The sequence below is a fragment of the Peromyscus eremicus genome, chromosome 20, assembly GCF_949786415.1.
Source record: "Peromyscus eremicus chromosome 20, PerEre_H2_v1, whole genome shotgun sequence".
Taxonomy (NCBI): domain Eukaryota; kingdom Metazoa; phylum Chordata; class Mammalia; order Rodentia; family Cricetidae; genus Peromyscus; species Peromyscus eremicus.
In genome coordinates, this window is record NC_081436.1 from 20,017,681 (window position 1) to 20,028,851 (window position 11,171).

General features: G+C 50.9%; 1 protein-coding gene across 2 annotated transcripts in view; it reads left to right on the forward strand.

Annotated features, from left to right (window-relative positions):
- The window catches only part of Pacsin2 (protein kinase C and casein kinase substrate in neurons 2), a 105,237-nt gene extending 94,066 nt beyond the window's left edge, over positions 1-11,171 (forward strand). The window contains exons 6-11 of one of the 2 annotated variants that reach the window (XM_059247961.1): positions 655-830; positions 2,601-2,721; positions 5,614-5,735; positions 7,503-7,628; positions 8,114-8,310; positions 9,642-11,171. In XM_059247961.1, coding sequence (XP_059103944.1) covers positions 655-830; positions 2,601-2,721; positions 5,614-5,735; positions 7,503-7,628; positions 8,114-8,310; positions 9,642-9,754 — 855 coding nt within the window. In that variant the 3' untranslated portion in view covers positions 9,755-11,171. Of the gene's footprint in view, positions 1-654; positions 831-2,600; positions 2,722-5,613; positions 5,736-7,502; positions 8,050-8,113; positions 8,311-9,641 lie in introns of those variants that run through there. The other variant, XM_059247960.1, reaches the window with a different exon arrangement.

Genomic DNA, 11,171 nt, shown 5'->3' on the forward strand with positions numbered 1-11,171 from the left:
AAAACCTTGTAACAAATAGTGGTCAGACCTCAAGTCCCTCACTTCATCCCGGAAAAGATCCGTCAGCAGCACATAGAGGCTCCTGCCACTCGGGTAGTGGTTCCTGTCACTGTGTGAAATGCCCGAGAAACAACTTGAAGGAGAGACAGTTTATCTTAGTTCAGTCTCAGAGGTGTTAGGCAGGGCTGCCTGGCTCTGTTGTTCTGGACCTTCTAGGGGAAGTTAGAGTATGTGGTAGGGAAAGCTACTTACCTACAGCAGGCAGAAACAGCACAGGGGAGGAAGGGCCCAGAGACTAGACAGATCCATGAGAGACATGGTCTCTGAGACTCACTTCCTCAAACTGGGCCCTGCCTCCTAATAATCCATCAAGATGTGAATTGTTTTTATGAAGTTAGAACCCATCTTAACCAATCAGTAGCCCATCTGAATGATGATGTGACCATCTCTCACCTATATCTACCTGTTTGGTCTTTGCTCCAGTGAGAGGCAGAGCAGGCAGAGAGTGACTCGCCATGGAGAAGCACAGGAACTGGACTGACTGGACTTCTGCTCCCATATTTGGGATCTGGGAGGGCTGAGAAGCAGTGGGGCACGTGGGTTGTACAGAGGTGGGATGGAGACAAACCTCTGTCTGTGCCAATTTTAACGTAGACCAAAGACAAGTATGAGAAGGCCCTGAAGGAACTTGATCAGACCACACCCCAGTACATGGAGAACATGGAGCAGGTGTTCGAGCAGTGCCAGCAGTTTGAAGAGAAGCGCCTGCGCTTCTTCCGGGAGGTTCTGCTGGAGGTTCAGAAGCACTTGGACCTGTCCAATGTGGCTAGGTAAGTTTCCCTGAGGCAAAAAACCCATCAGTGTGAGTCACAGGGAGGCTGGGATTGAATAGACTTGGGTGTTGCAGGGCAGCCTTGGATACCCAAGGGGCCTGTTAGCAGAGCCAGCACACAGCACAGCCATGGAAGGCTCGAAGCTGCCAGCTCCAAATGGGTCTGGACAGGAAGGGAAGCTGTCTGTTCTGGTGCCACAGCCAGGACCAGCCAGACCCGGCATTCTGGAAATCACCTGCACCGGTGCAGTACTGGCCAGGCTTCATGTCTTCTGCCCCCAAGGACAGTCCCTTGTAGAGGGCATCTCATCCCTGCTGCCAGCTTGACCATTGGCATCTTAGTGACTGTAGTCCTGGGGAGGCCAGACAGCAAGACAAACTCCAGTTTGACTTGTGACACAGTGTGCCTGCATCAGGAGATAACAGGACAGAGATAGAAATCCACTTCCTTCATCCATCTGGCAGAAGCGTTGAGAAATGAATGTCAGGTCAAAGCTTGTTGTCAGTAGAAAATGACATCCCTTGTGTCTCTTCTAAAAAGATGGAAAGCAGTCACTGCACAAGGGCTCTGCTGTCATTTCATCTCTGTGACAGCCTGGAAAGTAGGCAGAATTGTCCCCGTCTTCCTGATGAGGAAACTGAGCTGCTATACAGCTTTTAGGGGACAGGGAAAGGGACGGAGCTGGGACTGTGTCCTGCTCTTGTCTGTATGAGGTACCTTCCACTGTTTGTACTTGGCTCTGGCAAAGGCCTGAATCGGCACAGCCTGTCTCTATGTTCCAAGTCACCTCTGAGGTACATGGTGCAGTCGCTCCTAGGGCTGCTGTGACAGAATCTGGGTGGCATGGCAGACAACAAGGGAAGCTCATTACTCAGTTCTAGAAGACAGAAGTCAAAAACCAAGGTGTGGCCACACTCCCCAGCGAAGGCTCCAGGCAGGGCCTTCTGCCTCTTCTGGCTTGTGGGTCTGCCACAGTCCTCAGCTTTCTGGACATCTGACCACTTCTCTCCAGTCCTCTGGCCATCTTTCCCTGAGTATCTAGGGTAGATTTCTGCTTCTTTCTAAGGACAGCAGCCCTGCCGCACTGGGGCCATTTTACTGAACCTGTTTTAAGTTGTCCACCTCCCAAAGACCCTGTTTTCAGAAAAGGTCACATCCTGAGGTTAGGACTTCAGCTATTATATTTGGAGAACACAATTCAATCCTTAGATAGAATAGGTATTATGCCCACTCAGCAGAGAAGGAAACTGAGGCTCAGAAAAAGAGAAGAACCGCCTATGTAGATGATAAGTGATGTATCAGGTCCAGGCTAGACCTGTGTTCTTGGTCGTAGGAGGCCGGACTGGGTCTCGTAGTTCTGTCTTCCTCCCATACTACCTTTCACATGGGGAGGGAAACCTCCAGCTTTCTTGAGAGAAATGGAGCAGGAGGCACTCTGACATTCTCCTCTCAAGGCTTCTTCCTCAACATGACCTGACCCAGTGGGACTGCACAGTTGCACCCACAGAGCACACCCAGGATTTGATGCAGGGCAAGTCTCAGTGTGCCGCCTGGTTTGATACGAAGCTTATTTGGGTGGGTCCCGGGTTCTAGAGGATGGTGTCTGCATCTGTACATGTGGCACCAGGGAATGGCGTCCCTGTCCTGTGTCTGGGAAACTGTGAAGGCTGCAGAGACCATCATGCAGGCTACAGGGCCTGCTGTGGCTGTGAGGAATGGTGCCCGGGCCCTGCCTTTTATAGAGCTGTCTTTCTATCTGTGATTTAGCTACAAAACCATTTACCGAGAGCTGGAACAGAACATCAAAGCAGCTGATGCCGTAGAGGATCTGAGGTGGTTCCGAGCCAACCATGGGCCAGGCATGGCCATGAACTGGCCACAGTTTGAGGTAAGATGGTTGTGTGCCTGTAGCTCTGCCCACCTGGGAAGAGACCTTTGCCCCTCTAGTTGAGCTATGAATGTTGCTCTCTCTCTATGCTTTGTATATGCAGTAGTCCTGACTGGGGTAGGGTCTAGTGTCCCAGTACTGTATCTGAAGTCCTCAGATACTGTCAGGTCTCCATTGGCACTCCACTCTTGTCCCAGACAAAAAACTTGTGCTTATCCCTCCACCCAGGGTATCCATGAAGTGAAGTGCCCAGTCTGTCCCCAGGCCTCACGTTGGGCCACAAGTACAGCCAATAACAGTGAACTGCTCTCCTTTTCCTTTTTCTGGGGGCTTTTTCCTGCCTTGGGCTGTAAATCCAGGGAGTCTTGTCTTAACATTAGTTTGCCTATTCTCCCATTTTGTGGGCCTTAGCGTCACAGTATCTTTATGTTATAAAATCCAAAGGCCTGCGGATCCTGAGGCTAGGCTTTGATCACCAGGCCCACCCAGCTCCCTGCCAGCAGTGCAGAAGGAAGTGGCTGGAAGCCCCACCAGCCATGTTCCCTGAAGGAAGGCATTCTCTCCTCCTCATTCACATGGTGTAGTATCAGCCCCCACCCTGTCCTCCAAGCCAGGCAGATGCCTCTAGCATGGCGGCTATGGCTTCTCTGGCCTGATAGTAGCCAGAGCCTGGGCTATATCTATCCTCACCCTTTCAGCTGTGGGACTTGGGCAAGAGCTACCCCTTGTATGGCTTAGTTTTTACATGTTAAAATATGAATAGCAGCTTGGGGTTATTGAAGGGCATAACCTAATCTATGATGGGTTATCACATAGACCTGGGCTCCCCGCAAGTTCCTCAGCCTTTTTTGACTGGTGTCGGTCCTCACCCCCACACTTCCAATTTTTGGAAATTCATATGATTTCTCCAAGTTGTGTCCTCAGCATCTACCTATCAAGAGGCTGCAGAGCAGATAGGGCCCTAGGAGACACTGGGGTCCAGGGCCTTTTCTAGTGAAGTGGCCATAGAGGAAGCAGTCCTTCTTCCCCTGGCATGGAGCACTTGGAAGAAGTACGCTGAGTGGTATCTTAGGCATAGCTCATACTCAGCTCCCAGTTTCCCTAGAGTGGCACAGGACACCATGTATATGATGCTCTCCTAGGAGGTTCCCCTCAGGGTGGCTACTGTTCCAAAGGGGGCAACAGGGAGAAGATTGGGCTGACTGTCCTCCTGGAGGGCGTACCTGACCAGAGTCTGTGGGTTCCTGGCTAGGGACCAGCCCTCCTGTGTTCCTTATGTTCATCACATTGATAGTTACTGCTGGGTTGTCTATGACTTTCTCTAATGAAGTTGTTTTCGTTTTTCATGCCACAAGGATGAAGTAAGTTTCTGTTTTATGATTAACTCATGGATTGCCAAGCCCCCTGCTGCATGTCGTCAGCCCACTTAGCCGCTTGTCTGTGGAGGCCCTGGTTCTGTGGCAGAGTCTGACATTAGCTCTTTCTTCCAAAGTTCCTGGTGCTGATTCTGTCAGTCCCCAAGCTGCCTTGTGAGACTCCACTTAGAGTCAGGGGTCACATGGGGAACTTGAGATTCCAGCTGAGTTCTTAGCCCACTTTTTCCATCCGGACAGTCATTGATTGATAGGGTGACTTGGGTTGAGCTCCATGGGCCAAGGCTGTGACCTCTCTGTTTCCCTATGTCACAGATCAAAAGCCAGGTTTAATGTAGCTAAAAGGCCCTGTAACCTTGATCTTTTGAAAGATGGAACAAAGATGCACACTAAGGCAAATCAGATTTAAAATTTTAAATTTAAAGTGTGTGCGAGGAGCCCCTTGGTGGAGTTCGTTTTCTCCTTCTTTCTTTACATGGGCTCTGGAGATTGACGTTGGCTTGTCACCCTTTCAAGGCAGATGCTTTTTTTTTTTTTTTAAAGTCTGATTAGCCATTTCACTGGGTTATAATTACATTTGTTTGATAAATGGAGATGGGAGATAAGGAGGATTTTTTTTTTTTTTTTTTTTTTGGAAAACCAAGACCTAGCCCCCTTTCCACCTATATGTTTCAACAGTTGGTAAAAGCTTCTTGTTAGGAAAACAGAAAACCTGTGGGGACACAAACCATCTATTCTTCTCTGGTGGCTACCAGCATGCCACTCTAATTAAAAGTGGTTAAAGGTCCGCTTTGAAGACCTGAGCATTCAGGGCCTGCCTGTTGGTCTCCTTTGCTGTGCCCTAACCACCTAGCCTCTGATTTTATTTGTAGTCCTGGGTTCAGTTTCCTATGGGCAGGCCTGCTCAGGACCCTTCAGAGAGCTGTCAACTCTGTGACAGTTTAGAGCATAAATGGAAAGGATCCTCAGTGCTCAAGGACTAAGCCATGTGCCTCAGCCAGGCTCCCTACAGGCTGGCCTCTGTCTCCATGACAGACTCGACCCCCAGAGCCCATGGCATAGGGGGATAGAGCCTGAGAGCAGTGGTGAGCAGGGAATGGATTAGAAGGCTCTTGAGGAAGTAACCGCCATCAGCCATGGTTCAGTGTTTCAGTGGGGGAGTGTGGTGTGGTGTGTGTTGTTGGGGATAGAATCCATGGCCTTATGTATGCTAGGCTGGCACTCTACCACTGAACTACATGCCAGCCCTCAGACCTGGGTCTCTTGTCACCCAGGTCTCATGTCCTGTGAAGTCTGCCATTTCATGTCAAGGCCCTGTGGTTAAATGAGTACCGAACTTCATATCCTTTAGGCCCAAAAGGCAGCTTGAGGTTTGCTGGGAAACAGGAGAGCAGGGGCCACAAGGCTGAATGTTACTAATAGCACAAGATGGGCAGCTACTGGCTGAGCAGAGGTTTTGGACCACTGTGGTTTCCCAGAAATGAGCCTCCCATTTCTTTCCCATGGACCGCTTGCCCAGGAGTGGTCTGCAGATCTGAATCGAACTCTCAGCCGGAGAGAGAAGAAGAAGGCTGCTGATGGTGTCACCCTAACAGGAATCAACCAGACAGGGGACCAGTCTGGACAGAACAAGCATGGCAGGTGAGCTCCAGGCAGAGTTCCAGTCTGAAACTGACCATCTGGTCAGGAGTGAGGATCTGCTGGTCCTGGGATGCCACCAGCTTGGGCACTTGGATGATTGCACATGAGACAGAGACCCCAAGAACAGGTGTCCTGGAAACTCTGAGCTCTGGGTGAAGCATCTCTCAGTTCTCTTCCTGCTCGCTGCTGGAGTTGCTGTAAGATCCGGAGAATGCCTTTTGCACAGTGTACCTGTACTGGTAAAGGAGCTGCTGCTGTTAGCTGCTGGTGTTCATCTGCATGGTGCAGCCCTGGTGGAGACAGCAACTAGAGACATGGTGTCAGTGGCACCGTCCTCTGGGGACTTGTGTGTGCGGTGCCAGGAGATGCAGGACAGTGGGGGATGCTCATAGTTACTTCTGAATAGGCTCAGGGTGTATGTAACTCAGCAGCAGATCATTTGTCAGGCAAGTAAAGGCCCTGGGTTCAGTCCCCGCACCCCGAACAGAATACTCCCTTGTTCCCAAGGACAGAAATCTCTGACTTGATTATCTAAAAAGACTTGTGGATAGGAGTACCAACTGTTGTCATTAGAACCTTCTGGAAAGGATGTGCTGTAGGACTTGGCTAGAGGTTTCTGTGCCATGCTTAGGTAATTGTCACCTTAGCTCAGGTTCCAGGGACATGCTTATGGCCCAGGCACTAAGCCCCCTGTCCTCCCAGGCTCCCCAGTCACACATGGCTGTCCCTGCTCAGCTGCTGTGCAGAGAGCCCTGTCTTGAGGGCCCAACCTCAGAACCAAGCCATGCTCCCCAGTGTGCTCAGTGCTAGGGGGAGGAAGGAAGGAACTAGGACTCAGAGGAGATGCCGTGAACTAGTGGCTGGCCAGAGAGAATGCACCAGGTCAGTGCACAGCACTGACTCCCTCAGAAAAGTCAGCTGGAGCAGGAAGCCCAGGAGGGCAGAGGGTCTGGTGGTGTCCAACACACTGCCTGTACAGTACAGACAACCAGCCAGGGTCACTCGGTAGCATCGGAGGGGTTTCCCACCCTCCCCTGATGGCTCTGGGGTAGTAGCTGCTCAGTTTTATGCTGCCCAAATCCCTGGTCACTGGTGTGGGTGGCAGTTTTATCCAACGGAGCCCACCCAGGGTGACTCTTTCTATATGTTTTTCTTGTGGTGGCTCCCGGATAGTGCTCTACACCCTGCAGCCCCTTCATCCCGCTCCCTACTAGTACCCCGTGTCTCTGGCTGACACTAAGCTGGGAGACAGTTGGCAAAGTTACAGGAATGGTTTGACTCCAGAGCACTAGAGGGCCCTCCTGTGCACAAGCCATAGTTCTAACTGTGGAAGCTCCAGAACCAGGGAGCTGACCATTGAGCTATTAGTAGTCAGAAGGGGCACTGGAGAGCTGAGGAGGTCCCTACTCCATGGATACAGTCCTTCTGGGGCTGCTGCTTCCTAGAGGAGCTCCACCATCCATTTTTCCCACTGACTAAACCTTGCATGGGAATGAGGGGTAGGAGACTGGAGAAACCCTGGCCCAGGAAGTGCTTATGTACCTGTGGTGGACAGTTGACTTGTAGATGATCAAGTATAGTGACACGTCGAAGCATAGCCACATGTCTTACTAACATCATCTTTCAGTCAGTAACATCCTCCTTATCGGATGAGGGAGGAGCTGCTGGAACTCTAGAGATACTGTCACTGTCTTCTGCAGCTGGAGTCACCAGGCCCTCAGTGGGCCCCAAGCTGTGATCCCTGAAAGCTCTCTTTCTCCCCCATAGCAACCTTAGTGTCCCGAGCAACCCCGCCCAGCCCACGCAGTTACAGTCCAGCTACAACCCCTTCGAGGACGAGGACGACACGGGCAGCAGCACCGTCAGTGAGAAGGAGGACACGAAGGCCAAAACGTTGGTGAACACACACTTCCCTCTGGCTTCCACCTCACTCTCTGTGTGTCCTTTCTCTCTGTCCAGGGGTCTCTTGGGGTCTCACCCCTCCGCACTTCAGTAATGCATGAGTCCTGCAGGACCTGGGCGCCTGCCCTCTGTATTCCGGGCCTGCTGGGACAGTGCCAGGCCTCTCCACCTCTCTGGGAGGGCACAGCTAACACTCTTTGGTTGCTTTTCCTCTGTCTTTTGTTAACCCTTTAAGGCCTGAGCAGCATCACTACAGGAAGACAGACAGGCAGTCTAAGCTGGGGGAGCTGCTGAAGTGGGTCGAGCTCTACCTGCAGGCACTACTCTGGGGTATTGGCAAACCCCCAGCTTCTCTTGAGGGCTCAGAGGGGCCTGGCTGCCCCTGCCCGTGGGGCAGGAACTCTGTCTGGGTGGGGACCTCATGTCCTCTCCCAGTCTCGTCCGTGCTGAGATCCTCACATCATCCTCTGTTGCAGTGTGAGCAGCTACGAGAAGACTCCGAATTACCCCACTGACTGGTCTGACGAGGAGTCTAACAACCCCTTCTCCTCCACGGATGCCAACGGGGACTCGAACCCATTTGACGAGGACACTACCTCAGGCACGGAAGTGCGAGTTCGGGCCCTCTATGACTATGAGGGGCAGGAACACGATGAGCTGAGTTTCAAGGCTGGTAGGTGACCTTCCCAAATACCCACCCTGGGAAAGGAGGCATCCAGCCTGCTGAGGGGACTTGTCTTTTGTTCTCGAACTCCTGTAAAGTTCCTGCTAGTTTCATGTGTTGGTCTTAACTACAGTACCTTTCCCCACCCAATCTTTGCGTGTCCCCTTGTCCCAGCCAGGGAGATGATAATGTGTTGTTCATGGTGGGCCGGTTAAAGGCCATCTCTGACTTGTGCTTTGTTAACCATTGACCTTCACTGTCTGCTGGCTGCTAGTCACTGGCTGATGTTACCACCTCCGATTTTACAGGTATCTGTGTGCTGTTAATTACATTAAGATCTCTGTGTTCTGATGTTTATGTGATTAACTTGTCTCAGGGTTAACTATCGAAGCCACCGAACTATAGCTGCAGTCTTTCTTGGGTACCTCTTTGTTAGCTCTTTGTCACTGGTCTCCTAGGCAGAAGCTTCTTGCAAGCAGCTATGCTTACAATTTGGCCTGTCATTAGAAGTGAGATTATAAGGACAATAGTGACTTAAGTGTGTCCTTCGGAGCCTTTGGGGGCTAGTCAGAATGCCATCACTGGTCGAGACGGCTGTCCCTCCCCTTAGCTGTGCAGCTGGGGTATCTCACGCTGCCTCCTAGTCCTCTTGTTTATCCTCTTTCGGTACTGCAGACTTGGTTGTGCTAATCTTTTTAGCCCCGGCCTGTGTCCTCACTAGGAGCCAAGGCAGTTTTCACAATGCAGTTTTTCCTTCCTGCCCCCGGAGAATGAGCTCTTGTGTCCTGATAGCACAGCACACTCATGCTCTCTGCATCCTGGGCACCTTGTGTGTTACTGGGAACCTCGTGTGTTAGCACTCAGGCCTCGGTGGTCTCTTCATCTGCAAATGGAAGTGTCTAGAGAGAAGACCCTGTTTGCCCAGGTCTCTGCCAGGCCAGCAGTAGCTCGAGAAGCAGAACCTTAAAGGGCTGCAGGAATGAGCCCCAAGGACACCTTGAGCCACCACACAGATTGAAAACATGGGGCATGTTGCTAAGCGAGGCAGCCCGGGACACACAGGACAGACACAAGGCTGAGCCTGGTGCTATTACAACCTGGACTGCTACTTGCTCCAGGCTTACTCTGAGAGCTGCCATCTTCAGATCCCAGTGGTCTCTGTGACAGAAGCTTTGAATATAGTGTAGTAGTGAAATATCCAGTGTCTTGCCTATCCCTCTGCCCTGGAGACCCTCTGAGGATCTGTCTAGAAGCATGTTCCACATCCACATGAGATTTGGATGTACAGGTGACTTAGTGGCCCACCCTGTCACTAAGGCAACCCTCTTTTTGTCTTGCAGGGGATGAGCTGACCAAGATAGAGGACGAGGATGAACAGGGTTGGTGCAAGGGACGCTTGGACAGCGGCCAGGTTGGCCTATACCCTGCCAACTACGTCGAGGCTATCCAGTGACAGGCCATGGGCAGGCTGGTGGAGAGACGGAAGTGGGCAGTTCAGGAGCTCCGTTAGCCTTGGCCTGTGCAGCGACACCTCTAGTTCCCCCAGCAGCCGTCTAGGCATCCACTCCACCGCAAAAGATGATGGTTCTGTTGTTCTTGACTTCCTGGTGTATTTTGAAGGCAGATGAGCTGGGGATTTCACTGGGGACTTGGCCCCTTTCCAAGCACATCTGGGCAGATCTAGGCACAGGAAGAAACACATGATCCAACAGCAAAAGCCAAGCCCCTCCCTACCCCTACCAGCTCTCTGTATCATGGATCTGCACCTTCTTGCCCTTGCCTCTCCTGAGTCAATGACGGATCACACTGATTCTTGTTCCACTGATTATTTTCTCTGATGAGTCCCTACCTGCAAGTTCAGTGAACAGACTTCAACGCCATTTTCTGAGTAAAGAGTTTGAGTTTTTAATTTAAAGGCAATGTACAGTTATGCTTTTTTATATGCTCTTCCAGTCACGTAAATTATGGCCTAGATTGATCCGAGATGTTCTCTATGTAAGGTGTCTTCATTTCTCTGCTTTGTCCAGATGTGGGGTTGCTGTAGCAGGGGTTCCATGGCAAGTGCCAGTTGCAGGGGTAACATTTTGCAGCATTCTCCAACATCACCATGTTTAGAAATTATTTTCACTCTATTCTTGCTTCAGTTTTTGCAGATTAACAGTTTTATTAGTGATTTGGAAAGTTAAAAGAAGCCTAATTTTTCAAAGCAGCTGCATCTGTAGATTAAGATGCTTTACATTAGACTCATGTTTTGATGTATATCTGTATATATTATTTGATATTCAGAGAATCTATAAAGTTCACCTACTGTTGAAATGAGAGTTGGTGGCTTCTGACAGCAGGTATTGTCACCTGCTTGAAGCCCATGGCATTGAGGACAGGCATGGCTGGCCGACAGCCTCCTCCCAGTTAAGATGTGGCTCTGGCCTCTGAGTGGAGGCTGCTGAGAAGACTGATTCTCACTGGCCAGAGCTCCAGCTCCATGGCAGAGCACTGGAAAAGCTCCCAGGTCTTTGCTGTTGTCACAGGCTTTACAGTCCTGTGCCATTCACTGGAGAGATCGAGGGGTTCCACCCCCAGCACACGTCCCTCCAGGTACCCTTGTCCTCCAGTACAGTGGGACTGCTCTGAGCCCCAGGGATGGGCTCGGGGAGGGCCTTCATTTTGTTAGCTCAGACAGTGTGCAGTGTTGCACATCAGCAGCTTGTGTCTCTCAGTGTTTGCCCTGAGCGCCCTGTCACTGTGGCTATGTGTCATGACAACTTACCAGCAGAAATCCTTGTTCCTCAGCTATAGTCCTTAATGTTTAGAAAGTCCTTTAAATGTATAGTATTTTAGAAGAAGAACAAATCAATAAACAGTTGATCTTG